General features: G+C 44.8%; 3 protein-coding genes across 5 annotated transcripts; all 3 read left to right on the top strand.

Annotated features, from left to right (window-relative positions):
- The first annotated feature begins 3,146 nt into the window (after positions 1–3,146).
- LOC120646886 (putative SNAP25 homologous protein SNAP30) lies at positions 3,147–6,115 on the top strand. 3 transcript variants are annotated; one of them, XM_039923397.1, is made up of 7 exons: positions 3,147–3,406; positions 3,691–3,971; positions 4,173–4,547; positions 5,077–5,167; positions 5,238–5,362; positions 5,451–5,548; positions 5,758–6,115. In XM_039923397.1, exons 3-7 carry the CDS (start codon positions 4,215–4,217, stop codon positions 5,855–5,857), a joined length of 747 nt encoding a protein of 248 aa, XP_039779331.1. In that variant the 5' UTR covers positions 3,147–3,406; positions 3,691–3,971; positions 4,173–4,214; the 3' UTR covers positions 5,858–6,115. The 3 variants fall into 3 exon arrangements, with proteins under 3 accessions (XP_039779331.1, XP_039779330.1, XP_039779329.1); XM_039923396.1 differs by lacking the exon at positions 3,691–3,971; XM_039923395.1 differs by lacking the exon at positions 3,147–3,406 and having other exon boundaries at positions 3,432–3,971.
- Positions 6,116–7,495: 1,380 nt separating this feature from the next.
- Positions 7,496–10,599, top strand: LOC120646885 (neurofilament heavy polypeptide-like). The gene is made up of 8 exons (XM_039923394.1): positions 7,496–8,571; positions 8,659–8,710; positions 8,789–8,866; positions 9,257–9,376; positions 9,587–9,685; positions 9,791–9,948; positions 10,033–10,098; positions 10,236–10,599. Exons 1-8 carry the CDS (start codon positions 7,640–7,642, stop codon positions 10,258–10,260), a joined length of 1,530 nt encoding a protein of 509 aa, XP_039779328.1. The 5' UTR covers positions 7,496–7,639; the 3' UTR covers positions 10,261–10,599.
- A 577-nt stretch (positions 10,600–11,176) lies between these two features.
- Positions 11,177–15,859, top strand: LOC120646883 (probable mitochondrial-processing peptidase subunit beta, mitochondrial). Its single transcript, XM_039923392.1, has 9 exons — positions 11,177–12,014; positions 12,621–12,785; positions 12,873–13,010; positions 13,095–13,246; positions 13,381–13,489; positions 14,364–14,462; positions 14,681–14,746; positions 14,852–14,959; positions 15,365–15,859. The coding sequence occupies exons 1-9, from the start codon at positions 11,349–11,351 to the stop codon at positions 15,449–15,451; spliced, it is 1,590 nt and encodes a 529-aa protein (XP_039779326.1). The 5' UTR covers positions 11,177–11,348; the 3' UTR covers positions 15,452–15,859.
- The last annotated feature ends 120 nt before the right edge of the window (positions 15,860–15,979 follow it).

Raw genomic sequence — 15,979 nt, 5'->3', positions numbered from 1 at the left:
TCGCGATTTTACAGTCCGCTTGTGTAATGCGATTTATTTTTTGACGACACTATGCAAGCGATTTATAAAAATTTTACATTTTGATTTTATGGATCTAAACCCTAAGTATAGAAACGTGTAAAATTATACATATGTACAAAGTTACAAACCCAGCGTCACAATGGCACCATACCACCATACATACCCAAAAATAAGGAAAAAAGTTTACATTTTAAATAGATTATATAGTACAACTCATATACTTACAACGCATGCACAATCACACCCCTATGAACACACGTGCGAAATTTTAATTTTATGAGCATCTTCGAAGACTAAGCCGGCAAATCTTCGAGATTCTAAGTCACCACAGGCGCCTCGCTGTCGACGAAAATATTGCCTACCACTACATGCACGATGCCGTTATATCCTAGAAAATTCGCTCCCATGGAGAGTCAAATCCAGAATCTCATATATTACCGAGGCTCTTTGTAACCTCTCATGGGGAAAAGTTTAAACATCCAGTAGCAAGAAATATTATATCACAGTCTATAATGTAACATGTAAATATAAAAGGTATCGTATCATGGCGGACAATAATTCAGTAATTACTGTAGCAATGAATAGATAATAAATCCTGGTGATCATTCAATTTGGAAAAAAAGCCAAGAGGATCAATTTCAATGCTCCTGGACTAAATACATCGTAGCAAATGAATCATCATACAGTACTACGCCCTAACAAATGAACTCCCCTGATGCTATATGCAGTTTACAGGTATAACAAGCTTAAACGATTTATCAAACGTAGAACCTTATATTAAAATTCTAATTACTTCAAATACCGTGCCCCAAGTACATATGGCCAATCCATTGCCACTACAACGTTCAAATGTTTGGATAAAAATATGTGATAGTTTAAGAAATACCTATATAATCTCAACTTAAAAAAAAGAAAGTACAAACATGGAGATATTTTACACAACAAAACACTGCACATATATAGAGTTAAAAACACACCTCAACTGATCAGTTCCTACGAACACACAATTTCAATATATTAAATTTATCATATGCAATTTACAATATAAAATATTCACCGATAGGATGAGCAACAACGCTCCATCGCCGGATCTAAACCCTTGGCAATGTCCTTCCCTGGAAACCCTCCCTCTCTCTCACTCACCGATGAACGAGCATTTAGTCCGGATTTTTTCTATTGACAGAAAGATACATAGATACAAGGATGTATATTTTGCCTATGCCCTAATTTATCATACAAATTAGAGGGTGCATGTTTGGCCAATTACCAATATTTCCTATGGAGTAGGCACCACACATTTTCCTAAGTCCCAATTTTCCCTATAATTTAGATGAGGATATATTTTTGTCATTGTTCCTAAGTCGCAACATTAATCGCGCCTTCAGTTAAAGGGAGTTCCAACAAATGTCACCTGCCAAGAGGAGAGGTAAATAGCCAAACAAGAAAACAGAGTAACAGACTAAAAAGACAATGGAATACTTGTATTAAAAAAACAATTCATGTACAACTCAAACAGTCATCCATTGGTCATACGCGGCAAAGCGGGCTTTTCTAGTTCACGTGATGAGGGAAATTCGTGGTACGTCAACACTGCACTCTGATTTTGGTTAGCGAAAGTAAACGTTGGGCATCGTGCAATGATAATGTACCAAATCACCACATTAAGGTATTGTTTAGTTGGCTTCAAGATTTCAAAACTTTACAAGATTTTCCATCACATCGAATGTTTCAACATATGCATAAAGTATTAAATGTAGCTAAACAAAATAACTAATTACACAGTTTGTCTATAATTTGTGAGATGAATCTTTTAAGCCTAATTAATCTATGACGGGATAATAATTATCAAATACAAACGAAAGTGATACAGTATTTTATACCCAAAAGCTTAGGCATCTAAAACCTAACAAGTAAACACGGGCCATCGATCCAGCGCAGGCACAAGGCAGTCGGCAAGAGACGAGATAGCGATTAGCCAACCATGGTATCTCTTAACGGATCACTCATTCTATCCGCAATATTAAAAAATAGTATTTAGATAATTAGAGGTATTTCAGCAGATTACCAGTTCAATTTTTTTTTTTGAAATACCAATTCAATTCAAGCATCTCTAGTAGACTATCTATTCCTCTCTCCAAATACTAAAAACCTGCCCTTTAGGTAATGAGAGGTGCTCTCCAGCAGACTACCAATCACATCATCAATACCAAAAAAATTTTGGCAATAGCCAAAACATACCTCCCTCTCCCTCAAATATAGGGGGGTTTTCCCTCCATCCTATCGTTTGAGTAATCTGCTACAGCAGTTGCTACTAAAAATATAAAAGATATTATTGGTAATGGAGAGAGAAAATATATAAGGTATGAGAGATAAGTAGTCTGCTGGAGATGCTCTTACTAAGTTTTTGATAATCACCAAAATACGCATCCCTCTCGTATAAACGAAGAGAAATTTTTTTACTCTATTTTTGGTGATTGTATTTTAATAGTCTGTTGGAGTAACTATTAAAAAAATATGAATATAAAAATAATTATTGGTAATGGAAGGAGAGTATGTTTTGAGGATGCTTTAAATGGCACTCTGTTAGGACCCTCTTTTACAAAATCGGTGGTAACCGGTCCGGTTTGACCGGTGGTCCGGGCCGGTTCCAGTTTGAACCGGTACCAAACCGGCCCAAATTCAAAATTAGAATTTGAATTCAAAAAATGAAAAATTCCCCAAAAAAATTTAAAAATACTTCAAGGTGCGACGAATCTAATGGTATCAAATTTTTTTTCAAAATTTCGTTCGTTTAACGTACTTTTCGGGCATTTAAAGTTAAACCAAAAAAGAAAAAAAATGAGACAGCCCACTTGGTAAACCGGTCAAACCGGCCGGTATACCGTTCCAAACCGGTTACACATGTGATTTTGGATTTGGATTTGAATTCAAACCGATCAAACCGGCCGGTATACCGGTCCAAACTAATTACACATGCAATTTTAAATTTGGATTTGAATTCAACCGATTTCCACCAGTTTCCGATCAAACCGGTTCAGTAAACCATTACCGGAAGGCTACGGTTTGACCGGACCGGTCGGGATTATCAACCCTGCTAACCACACACGGCAAAGCCCTCTCCCTACTCCTTGCCGAACACAACGGTCATATTCCTCTCGGGCTCTCGGCTTTCGCCCTCCCCACGACTCCCACGCGCCGCGCCGCGCCGCATTGCTTTACGCCGTTTCCTCCTCCGGCGAGGAAGGGGAGCGCTCTCGGCTTTCGCCCTCCCCACGCCTCCCACGCCCCGCCCCGCATCGCTTTACGCCGTTTCCTTCTCCGGCCATCAGAAGCGGCGGGGGCAGCGGAGGCAATCGGCGGGTCCTCTTCAAGCGCGTATTGCCAAGTGAGTACCCCATAGTCCCCCTCCGGCCCTTCGACGGATTCCCAATCGTGCGCGGGTGTGTCTGTTGGCGCGGGCTTGATTAAATCAGGAGCTCGGTTGATTAGATTCAGATCTTTTTCGAAAACATATTAGATTCAGATCTTGAAGCGAGGGTTTCGTGGTATGTTTAGCAGTTAGATAGCCGACTAATCGAGTATGCAATAAGCCAAGAATGGCGTGCTATTATGGACTTATGAGTTGTTAATCATGATACTGGAACACTCGTTTTAATGTTGTGCTGGCAGATAGCACACCCGTGATTCAGAGGTTGCCATGACCTTCCCGACTGTTGGTTGATCTGGTAATGTCATATATTGTCAATCAAGGTCATGATCTTATTAGGGATATTTCGCTTGTGATTACTCTTTCTATTATCGAGTTGTAGTTTGTTGTTACTGCTTTCAGGGCCCAAAGCTTTGCAATTGGTGTACCAAGGACAAGAAGACATGGCCTTGGTCACATGAAGCTTGATCTTTGTGTACAATGACACGCTGACACCTCGCGCAGTCTTGTGTAGTTGTATAAAGTATAAACTCGTCTAGGGAGCATCATTCTATGTTCTCTGATTCAATGTGCTTTTTAATGATCACTTATTATTTCTGCTCACAACAAAATTCGTTAAGAAACCATTTTCTTGTTGACAAGATTGCACATCACCACCTGATTGAGTGACTGTTCTCCTGAATCCTGATACATTCCTTTTCCTTTCCTTTCCATTCCATTGCAGATATCTGTCCGTCAGTACAGTGCTTGAAGTGAATAAGCAGAGATGTCGGTGCCAACGTATAAGAAGCAAAACTCTATGGGCACTCCTGTCCACAAGACAAATCCCTTTGATTCCGATTCTGATTCTGAAGTGCCCTCAAAGCCATCGAGAGCCCAGTCTGTCCCAGTGCAACACACTGATCAATCTGTGCAAGAGTTGGAAGATTATGCTATAGCCAAAGCACAAGAAACCACGCACAAAGTAAATGATTGTGTAAGGGCTGCTGAAGCCATTAGGGAAGATGCTACACAAACTCTGCAAACTTTGCACCGTCAAGGTGAGCAGATCATGCGGTCGCATCAACTAGCAGCTGATATTGAGAGGGACCTTACTGTGGTAAGTTCTCTACCTGCTGATATTGGACAGATCAACTGATCAAGTATAAAATAGTCTTTTTTCCAGCAACTGTTCTCACTGTACAGATATATTAGTATTAAAATTCAGTCATCAACTACCTCATCCAAACATTGCACTTTCTGTAATATTTGATGGAGATACATAGATCTGTACACCCCTAGTATGAGGACTTATATTGATGGATATGCACCTTTTTATAACAGAAACTATCCCTAACTTTCTAAGGATACATCTTTCTTCCACTTTTTGTTTCTGTGCATTTTGAATGACCAATTACTGGGGCAAATTGCGGATGCTAATTATCAATCTGACTGATGCTAATATTTGGAATCTAAGAATTCAGCATAGCTAGGTCTTCACAGTGGTATGGTTGCTGATTCATGATCAGTAATTTCATTTTTAAATTTTTGTGTGTGTGCCTTCGCTGCATTTTTATTTATTGAGCTATACTGTTTGGTCTTCATCTGATCTAACTGCAACAATATGCCAAAATTTATGTTGTCCCCAGAGTGAGAAGCTCCTGGGAAGCCTGGGTGGGCTATTTTCTAAGGCATGGAGGCCAAAGAGAAATCAACAGATAAAAGGACCAGTCTCAGAAAGTATGGTATAGATCATAAATAATTTGTTAGACATGTTTTTTGCTTAGTTAATCATTTAGAATTGTGGCAGTTAACTGGTCTGCAAGGACGACAAACCATACAGAACAGAGTTGGAGGCTAGGCGTTGCCCCAACACGTCAAGAATCCCCCAGTCCTGTACAAACCACACCTGCAACTGCGATGGGAAAAATTCAGGTCTGTCTTCAGAGTTGATAGAAGTACGAGCTATGGAACTGAGTACTATCTTCTCAACGGTAACATTGATTTCTTTTTCTATATGTAGGCTGAGAAATCAAAGCAGGATGACGCGCTTTCTGACCTGAGTAACACATTGGGACAGCTCAAGGAAATGGCAGTTGATATGGGCACAGAAATTGACAGGTAATAACGCTGTAGTGACCATAGTAAACTGTTAAGCAAAGGGAAACACTATGAGTACATCCATGAGCACAGCTCAAGTACAACCATGGATCTAAACCATGTACACGAACTGTGCTCGCAAAGGGAAAATGTGTGAATGAATACGCCACAGCTCGCCTGTGCTCTCTTCTATTTATACAGTTTGATGGAGACCCTTCTCTTGCTTTCAGGCAAAACAAAGCTCTGGTTCCTTTCAGTGATGATGTTGATGAACTGAATTTCCGACTGAAAGGTGCGAATCAACGGGGATGCCGGTTGCTGGGCAAGTGATACCAAACCAGGAAGCCATCAATGCTCAAAGGCGACGACGGCCTTACCATAGTGGTGTAGTTCGGGGACCCTCTTCCTGCACTGAGAGATTAAGAACCTTGTTGTAATACTTTTTTTAGAGCAAATAGAAAATTCCTTGTGTTGAATTGTACAATGAGAAAACTTTTCAAATTGCAGTGTTGTACAACTACCAGGTCCAAATTAATTGTAAGGAAACCAGAATAAATTTGACATCTCATGGCGTTTACTGGTGATCAATATGACTGACCTGTGCTTTGTCACAATTTGCCAGTGATTTCTGTGTCGTTCAGTTTCATTATTACCATCTAAACCCCCAAAGGAGAGTTCGGCACCCTCGCCGCGCGGCGCCGCTGGTGCTGGACCCCGGAGATGGTGTTGGATAGCACAGGTGCCGCGGTGTAGGCAGTAGCGTGCGGTACCGGGGCAGGGTGCTAGCACATGTCGGACCCAGACGGAGCGGCCCTCGTCGAGTCGTCGTGCCGGTTGCTCACAGAGTCACGGGTGCTGTCAGTTCGTGCGCCCCCATCGTACGTGCAAGCGCTACAAGACGGAGGCGAGCGCATCTATTTGCCGTATTTTGTTCGTTGATTAGGTGACCGTGCCTCTTGTACTCAACGCTCGGCAGCGTACAAACCCACGCCCTCCCTTTGTCAGCTTCCTAGCGCACCGTAAAGACTGCGCGATCTACGCGCACGGCACGCGCTCTCCAGGTCTTCGCTGTCTGAACGGAGGCCGGGAGGCGGGCAGCGAGCGCTCGATCCGCGCGCGGCCGGCCGGGCATGTTTCCGGAGGACGGCGTGAAGCCCCTGCCCCGCGGCGCCGCGGGGAGCGGGCGCAGCGAGCACCCGAGGAGAGACGGACGCGACGGCGGCGGCCTGGCCGTCGTGGCGGTCGGCGGGCAGCGCGGCACGCTGTACGACTCGTTCGAGCTCAACGCGATGGTGGCGCGGCTGAACCGGCTGCTGAACGCGAACGGGGACGGCGCCGGCGGGAGCGGGAGCGGGGGAGCGAGGCGCCCGCGCAAGGCCGCCGGCAGCTGGCTCGCCGCGCCCAAGGTGCTCTTTAGGAGGATCAAGGGCGCGTTCCAAGGCGCCCGGCGTGGAGACAGCTGACGAGGCGGTGTAAACGTTTGCTCCTCTCCCTCTCCCATCTCTACCCGCACTTGTGTGGCTGTGTAACGTGTGCCTTGTTGACACTCAAGAGGCCAGAGATGGGAAACTTTAAGGAAAATCAGTGTCCGAGCAAGGCTTTTACTCTGTTTATTTTGCTTGCTCTTCTCGTCCACAGAGCCTACCATGACTCACCTCCTCCTCCTTCCAATTCATACACAATGTGGAGGTGCCATTGTTGAGCACATTCGTGCTATTCACTCGTTCTGAACTTCTTATACACCAAGCACGCAACACAATCTGATGTTCCGGAGTAGTGTCGCGATGTCTACTTGTCCACGGCACCCTCCACGTCGACACGCACAAGACAAAGACGCCTCGATGACATTGGGGTCCATGCGCCTGGAGCCCACATGTCAGCCACGAGTCGTGCAGCTAATGTTCGAGCGCCTCGGGCGGAGCGCCTCGGAAGAAACTAGCCGTTACGCCCCCAACGTTCTCTTTTCCCATCCGGCATCTGCTGCTTCTCCTCCCCGTTCCCCGCTCTCCCATCCCCACCGAAACAATTCGCCGAATCAAGCCACCCACCGAACACGCGGAACCCCCACGATCCAGCACGATCCCGCCGCGCGCCGAGCTCCAAATCCCAGGGATGGCGACGGCGGCGGCCGCCAAGACTCCGACGAAGCCCCTGGGCCCCGCGTCGGCGGCCAGGACTCCGACCAAGCCCCTGGCCCCAGCGGCGGCTGGGGCGGCGGCAGGCAAGACGCCGACGAAGACACCCTGCTCGGCGCGCGCGCGGCTCTCCCACGCGTCCGAGAACGCCCACCCCAACATCCCCGGCACGCCTCCTCCCGCGCAGCCGACGCCGTCCAAGCCCGTCCTCAGGTCCCCGGCGGCCGCGGGCGCCAAGTCCGCCGCCTCCGAGAAGAAGAAGCCCTCCACGCCCGCGCCCGCGGCGCCCCCGCCGCCTACGCGGGAGCGGGGACGGCGGTTCCTCGTGGCGAAGAAGGGCGCGCGGCGGAGGCGCGACGTCGGGAGCGTGGGAGGCGGCGGCGGGGGTGAGATCGACTTTGACAAGTGCCGCGAGGCGGCCCGCCAGGCGCTGCGCGCGTCGCAGGAGGAGTTCTTCTGCAAGCAGCGCGCCGAGGCCGCCGCTGCCATGGAGGAGCAATTGGTTGTACAGGACGAGGAGGAGGTGAAGGTCCCCGCTGAAGAGGATGAGAGAGGCAACGCCTTAGAAGATGAGCGGGAGGGGAACGAGGCAGAACTGGAGGGTAGTAGCAAGGTGAGGGCGATGCGGACAAAGGTGATGGCGAAGGCGATGAGCAGTGTTCCAGATCCCGGCGCCGGGCGCGTCAAGCATCTGGTGCACGCGTTCGAGAGTCTGCTCACCATCTCCGGCGCCACCTCCGACGCAGAGAAGGTCGGTGAGGGCTCATGGGCGCTGCCCGGGTTGCAGCCGTTGAAGGATGACGGTGATGGTGACCTGGAGCCCCCACCGATATCGGTGTTCTCGTCGGCTGATTTTCTCAAGGCAGTGCCTAATAAGCGATGCTCGTCGGTTGATGGCAACACTGATAGGTCAGTTGGCGTTGACGAACAAATGGAATGATTCTGTTTATCATTTTTGTGCAATGTTTATTGACCATAGTTTGTCGCTCATATTAGGCTGAGTTGGGACAGCAGAACATCAGCTGGAAGGCGTAGGAGCAGGAGAAACGTAAGCCTGACATAGTTTTAATTTCTGTTTTTATCGGACTTGTCTTATTCTCATATGCGAATGGATGCTTATCTGCAGTCATCGGAGTCGCTAAGGAGCAGCTGGAACAAAAAGCTCAAGGTCACAAGCCAGCATCCCTTCAAGCTAAGGACTGAGGTAATAACACATCATCACATACCTTAGTGCTGTCAAAGTTATGTCCTATAAGTTACAGTTCATTTCCACAAGACCGTATTATATGGTTGTGCTCATTAGTCCAGTAGGCAAATGCTCTGCATTAGCATATATTAGTGCATATTGTACTGTCTAGCATAGTGATTGATTAAATGCCATTCGGGCCATCTTTATTGCTTGAAACATCAGAAATATGATTTTGCTAAGTAGTTTAGTATGCCATTTGTAATTTGTCAAATGGTACTTACTTTTATGGGGCTTGACAAATCTAAGCTGAGTCATTTCAAGATTATGCCTTGATTTCAAACTTGAGGACACCTTATTTTGAATAAGCTAACGTGTGAAAATCGACCACTATGTCCCTCCCGGCAGCAAAGGGGAAGATTTAAGGAACAGCAATTCGTGCAAAAGGTGCAGGAGATGCTTTTGGAGGAAGAGAACAAGCGTATACATATTGCGCAAGGATTGCCATGGACTACAGATGAGCCTGAGGTATGTTTTACTAACCTTTTAGCTGATTGGGAAATTGCTACCTATGAATGCTCTTATTGTTTTCTCATGGCAGTAGCTTATTAGGAAAATCGACATAGTGTCAAACTTCTACTGCAAATATTGCCTAAATTTCTTTTTAACTGTGAAGGGATTTCCATTGTTTGCATTTCAATAAAAAAAAGCAATGTTTTGATTTTCTCTTCATTTCAGTGCCTGGTAAAGCCAACAATCAAAGAAAGAACTGAGCCGATAGACCTTGTTCTGCATAGCGATATACGTGCACTTGAACGTGCTGAATTTGATCAACACGTAAGACTCTTTAAATTCATTTTACATAGTACACTGTCCGAGGTCTAATATCAATGGAACTAATTGATACTAATCTGTTTAATCATGTTTTTATTGAGAATTTAGGTTCTGGAGAGGAACAAGTTTGCTGAGCAACAAAGACTGGAGTGGGAGAGGCAACAGGAGTTGGAGGAGCAAGAAAGGATTAGGCAACTGAGAAGGACAGAGCTCATTCCCAAAGCACAGCCCATGCCATATTTTGATCGGCCCTTTATCCCGAAAAGGTACCAGTTCAGTGCGTCACAGAAATTGTTCAAAACTGTTGGTTTACTTTTGCAGTACATACTAATGGTTCATATTTAACCCAGGTCGGCAAAACCTGCGACAATCCCCATAGAACCAAAATTTCACCCGCGACCAGAAAAACTATCGTGGTGAGTTTTTATTGTCAAGGAAAACTAAGTTGGTGCACAAAATTTGTTTCACCAAGCTCTATATTTATTTGGTTGTGCAAAGCATGCTCACCACATGCTTGATTGTGCCAATGGTGGCTGACAGTTACTGTCGACAGCAATGCATGGAGCATGGAAAGTTGAAGCCACCGCCACAACAGTCGTGTGAACGTCAGTTACATCAGTCCAGATGATGCAGATGTTTTATGTTCCATCTCCTCCTCTTCTTGTTCCTATTCATCCTTCGCCCATATGTGAAGAATTTTCTGTCAGAGTCATATTTTTAGCTTGCTTGGAAAACCTCCAAGTTCTCTTCTGTATATCACTGGCTCTGGGCTTCAGGTGCAATCACACTAAGGTTCAAAATTCTTTTGTACAAGAATCTGCGAAAGAAATTCAAAGGTGAATTTCGGCTATGTATTGTTGACTTAACTGTTGATTCTCATCCGCTATTCATGAGAGAGCAACCACTACCGTTGTGCATGTACGTGGAATAATCTAGTACTCTCTTCATGAGTTGTAGGCTTGCAGTTGCTTTTGCTGACTTTTTGTATGCGCAGAAGAGTACCAAACTGAAGTAGGTTTGGACAAACAAACTCGAATCTGGAAACTCCTGGTCGAATGTGTGAACAAAAACTCTTTTAATGAGAAGTGCAGATGATTGAGGGGGGGGGTGATTTTATTTTTGTACGAACTTTTCCGCGTTTAATGTGAAAGGAATGTATCGCCTGAAATCAAGAGAAAATTTTCTTCAAAAGAATCAAGAGAAAATGCAAAAAGGAATTATGCTCCCAACTCTCTCAGACTCTCGCAATGAACATTCATCTTGGATAGATAGGCCCAGCCCAACAAGTCTCCACAACCCAAAACTGCTCTCGCATGGCCCAAAACTTCCTGAGGAAATCCGTGCCCATTCCACGAGAACAAGATGTGCTCAAAACCTCTCAAAAAAAATGTGCTCAAAAAAAAAAAAACGAGAACAAGAGTGAGAGACCCGTAATCCCAAATTCCAACGCTGCAACATCCTCCTCTCGATGACACGTGGGACCCCCATAAAAGTAAGCTACGCCCAGCGCTTGTCTCCTTCCCCCTTGGTAGCCAAGCCAGGCATCTTCCCACCCTCTCTATTTCTCCTCCCCATCTCTTGCCGATCCATCTGACTCCGAACCCTAACCAAGTCAGATCTCCGCCTCAGCCGCCGCCGGCGAGAGCACCGAATCAGATCCGCCGCGATGGCGTTCCGCCGCATCCTATCCAGCGCGGTGCGCCGCCGCTCGGCCATCGCCGCGGCGGCCGGGAACGCGCGCGAGGCCTCCACGGCCGTCGCTGCGGGCCCTGGGGTCCTCGCTCCCGACGCGACCCCGGTGCGTGCCCCCGTGATGCCGTACGACCGCTTCGCAGAGGCCGTGAACGCCAGGCTCCGGCGGCTCGAGCACCCGGACCCGCGCTTCCTCCGCTACGCCAATCCCGTGCCGACCCACGCCGACCATACTGCCATCCTCGCGGCGCCGGAGACCCGCGTCACCACGCTGCCCAACGGCCTTCGCGTCGCCACGGAGTCGTCCCTCGCCGCGCGCACAGCCACAGTCGGCGTCTGGATCGACGCGGGCAGCAGGTACGAGAACGAGGAGGCGGCCGGCGTCGCGCATTTCGTCGAGCACATGCTGTTCAAGGGCACGGGCAAGCGCAGCGCGGCGCAGCTGGAGAAGGAGATCGAGGACATGGGTGGCCACCTTAATGCCTACACGTCTCGGGAGCAGACAACCTACTACGCGAAGGTGCTTGACAAGGACGTATCTCGTGCGATGGAGGTCCTCGCTGACATCTTGCAGAACTCTAATCTCGATGAGGACCGCATTGAACGTGAGCGCGAAGTGATCTTAAGAGAGATGGAAGAGGTATGGCCCCTGATGTGTTGATATCTGTTTTCGTCAGCATTTCACGTTTTTGTGCTGTATAGACCTGTTCGGGTAATCAGGTGCCTCAGATTAGTTGCAATACATGTTCCATAGTGTTTGATGAATATGTCTTTCTGGTTTGTTGCTAGCATTTCTACTAATCCTAACGCTATATCTGGAAGAGAAAAACTAGTAATTCGTGATCACCTTATTTCTTACGGAGTATGCTACTTATTATGTCATGGGAGAAGGGTTTGCGAATTTTAGAGTGAGGAAGGGAGGTGAACAGTCTGATTTGTATTGTTCTCTTACCATACCCTTAAAAACTTGCTGAGATGTTATACAAACTAGTCGATGCATACTTGGTCACTTCAACCTAGGGTGTGATCAGTTAATCGTTTCTATTTTCTGCAAAGCCTTTTAGCAACTTTGTTTTGAATCCTTTGCTAACTCTTTCCTTTTTACTTGTTTGTGCTTAGCAAATCCTCATTTTGGTTGCTTAGTCAATACACTCTGTATCGCACGATCAATATGTTCATGCTTTATGTAGAGTGGTTGTAACTATTATGAATCATAAATTCTTCTGTCTGTTTCTAAATTGTGTAGGTTGAGGGACAATCCGAGGAAGTTATATTTGATCATCTCCATGCAACTGCATTCCAGTATACATCCCTTGGCAGACCAATCCTTGGTTCGGCAGATAATGTCAGGTCAATCACCAAAGAGGACCTCGAGAACTACATTGCAACTCATTATACAGCTCCTAGAATGGTACATGATATTTAAAATATACATCTATGCTGCTTTATGTTCCTGTTATTGCTTGAGTATGATGGACCTACTTCTGCTTGTTTTCAGGTTATCACTGCTGCGGGTAATGTTAAACACGAAGACATTGTGCAGCAGGCAAATAAGTTGTTCAATAAGCTATCAACTGACCCTACAACAACAAGCATGTTGGTTGCTAAGGAACCAGCCTCTTTTACTGGTTCTGAGGTGTGTTTTGCCAGTTTCGCTCTATACTTATCTGTATTATTTGTCATGAACAAACAATTATCTTAGCGTTTTATGCTTCAATAGGTTCGAATCATTGATGATGATATGCCCCTTGCTCAATTTGCTGTTGCTTTCAATGGAGCATCCTGGGTAGATCCAGATTCGGTTGCATTGATGGTTATGCAATCAATGCTTGGTTCATGGAACAAGAATGCTGGTGGAGGAAAGCACATGGGGTGAGTTCCTCCCTTTTTTGTGTTCCTCCTTTCTTTCTGCCATCTTCTTGTATGACGATCCTTTTTTATATATATTGTTGTGTCCTATTATCCCACTGACAATATCTTTGTTATGTTATGCATAAAATTTACAGTTCAGAGCTTGTGCAAAGGGCAGCGATCAATGACATTGCCGAGAGTGTAATGGCATTCAACACGAATTATAAGGACACTGGTCTGTTTGGTGTCTATGCTGTTGCTAAGGTTGGTGTGCTGCCTTCTACCTTTGACTAGGAGTTTGACATAGATTTCCCAAACTCCCAAACTAGTATTTTATTCCTATATGAAAGAGATGGCAGGATAAATGAACAAACCCTAGAAATGTACTATCTGCATAGATATATTTAAACTGTGGTTGTGCTATTCCTCCCCTGTTACTATTCCAGCATCTGCATGTTCTCAACTCACATAAACTTCTATCAAAGCTCCACACAAGCTGTAGCAGTTGGGTTTATTGGTGACGGCAATGTGCTGGAAGAATGCTTACTCTTAACGGAAAGAAGTAATTTGCATATTGTGTTGTCCTTCGCTCAGAACAGCTTTGTGCAATTTGAAGGACCTTTTTTCCATGTAAAAATTGAGAGACCTTTGTTTCCTTTTTTCCATTTCAATTATTGAGATGCCTGGCTGATACTGATCTACTGCAAAACAAATAAGACTTGATTTTTCTGTCGAATGAAATCATGGATATACATACTTAAGGATGAAGTATATGCACATTTCGAACTATTTTAGTTCTCCAACTAAGATGATTAATCCAGGATCATGCATGAATTAGGCTTAAGCTGAAAAAAAGGTTGTTTAAAAAACTAATCAATCCAATGACGACCTCTATAGATTCACCTATATAGGCTGCGGCTAACGTTGCAAAAATAAGACCTTGAATACCCATTCTGCAGTGCATTGCTCATAAATCAATTTCAGTTCTCACTAATCTGTTGTGAACCTTTTCTTTCTGCTTATGCAGTAGTATTGTAACACTGCTGTAATGTATACTTTTTCTGTGAAACTTGTTGTGGTCATCTTATGTTAAATGTGTTCTGCACTATTGGTGATCTTACACGACCTTGATTTGCAGGCTGATTGCTTGGATGACTTGGCTTTTGCAATTATGCAAGAGATGAGCAAGTTGTCGTACCGGGTTACTGAAGAAGATGTTATCCGTGCTCGTAATCAGGTAATTGTTTGATGAACTTATGATTTGGTTTGCCTGTAATTGAATTTCAGTTCACTCAAGCATGGTATACTCTAATGTCCTGTGTTGTTTCATTTTTTGGGGGGCTTGAGAAAGACAATCATTGGATGATATTATTTTTTTCATTGATATAATTTGAATCATCCACTGGATTTTTTTGAGCCAACCACATTTTCATTGCTTTGTTATGCCAATTTCAGCTAAAGTCGTCAATCCAACTCCATCTTGATGGTTCGACTGCTGTTGTCGAGGACATTGGGCGTCAGGTATTTTCGGGCTCAATTCTTGTGGTGTCTGAAAAATGTGATATCACATCTTATTATTAGTGGTCAGCACCTTACAAGTTATTTTCTGTTCCTGTCTTCTGCCAGATGCTTACTTATGGCCGAAGAATTCCTATTCCCGAGCTCTTTGCAAGAATAGATGCAGTTGATGCCAGCACTGTGAAGCGTGTTGCAAATCGCTTCATCTTTGATCAGGTATTGTTTTGCCAACCTACAGCATTTCATTATGTAGAATTTTCAGCATTTTCAAAACCAGTATGTTATGCCAGCATCTATGCGATAGCTCATTTTATTGTTGTTTGCTCTGAGCCTTCATTTTCTTTAGTTGAACCCTGTCTGTTGTGAAGATGTTTCCATAATATCATCGTTTGTTCTTCTAGACCTCTAGTGATCTTAGTTCATGGTTTCATTTTGTGCTCTTATTTACAAGCAACCAATTGGATTATCCGAGAAATTGTTTATCCATCTCAATGCTAGTACTTTTTTGCCAGCAACTTAGTTTGGGAAAATAAAATTGGAGCGTCAATAGCTTTTTGTTTTAGTTGATAGCTTGAGAAAACAACATGCATAATAATGAAAAATTGTCTTTGTTGCATCCAGGATGTTGCAATTGCTGCCATGGGACCGATCCAGGGACTTCCGGACTACAACTGGTTCAGACGCCGGACCTACATGCTCCGCTACTAGATTGTGTACCGGTGTACCATGTTTACAGTCTGCAAAGACAAGATAAAATTGCCACTTTTGGCGTCAGTATATTATGGCCTCAGCATAGCACATTATACGTGCTGGAGTGGAGGAATTTTTTTTAGTATGTTTTATTTTTCAGATATTGTCCCAAACCAACAAATCTGTCAATAATGATAGGCAGGCTCAACTGACGTGGCTGACTTGAGTGGCCACCCGGTGTTTTTCTTTTACGACGTGAGTCCGTGACCCTTAGCATTCCATCTTTTGTTGGAAGATAATTTTCTTGTGTTAAATAATTTTATGAAGCTGCTTGCTATATGTAAAGATGATACATTTTAGCTTCGTTGCCATTTTTGGCAGCCTCGCAAAATTTTACTGTTTTAATGGAATGTTTCTTTTCCTCAACACAATTTTGTTGTCTTCTAACTTTCTCAACAGTGATTTGTATATCACTCTACTCCTGAAGGATCAGGTGGTGGTATCGACTGCCTCGTCAGGCAACGCCATGTGTGATGGCTATGGCTA

This window comes from Panicum virgatum, chromosome 9K (assembly GCF_016808335.1).
Source record: "Panicum virgatum strain AP13 chromosome 9K, P.virgatum_v5, whole genome shotgun sequence".
Taxonomy (NCBI): Eukaryota; Viridiplantae; Streptophyta; class Magnoliopsida; order Poales; family Poaceae; genus Panicum; species Panicum virgatum.
This window is presented reverse-complemented; position numbering and strand designations above follow the sequence as displayed.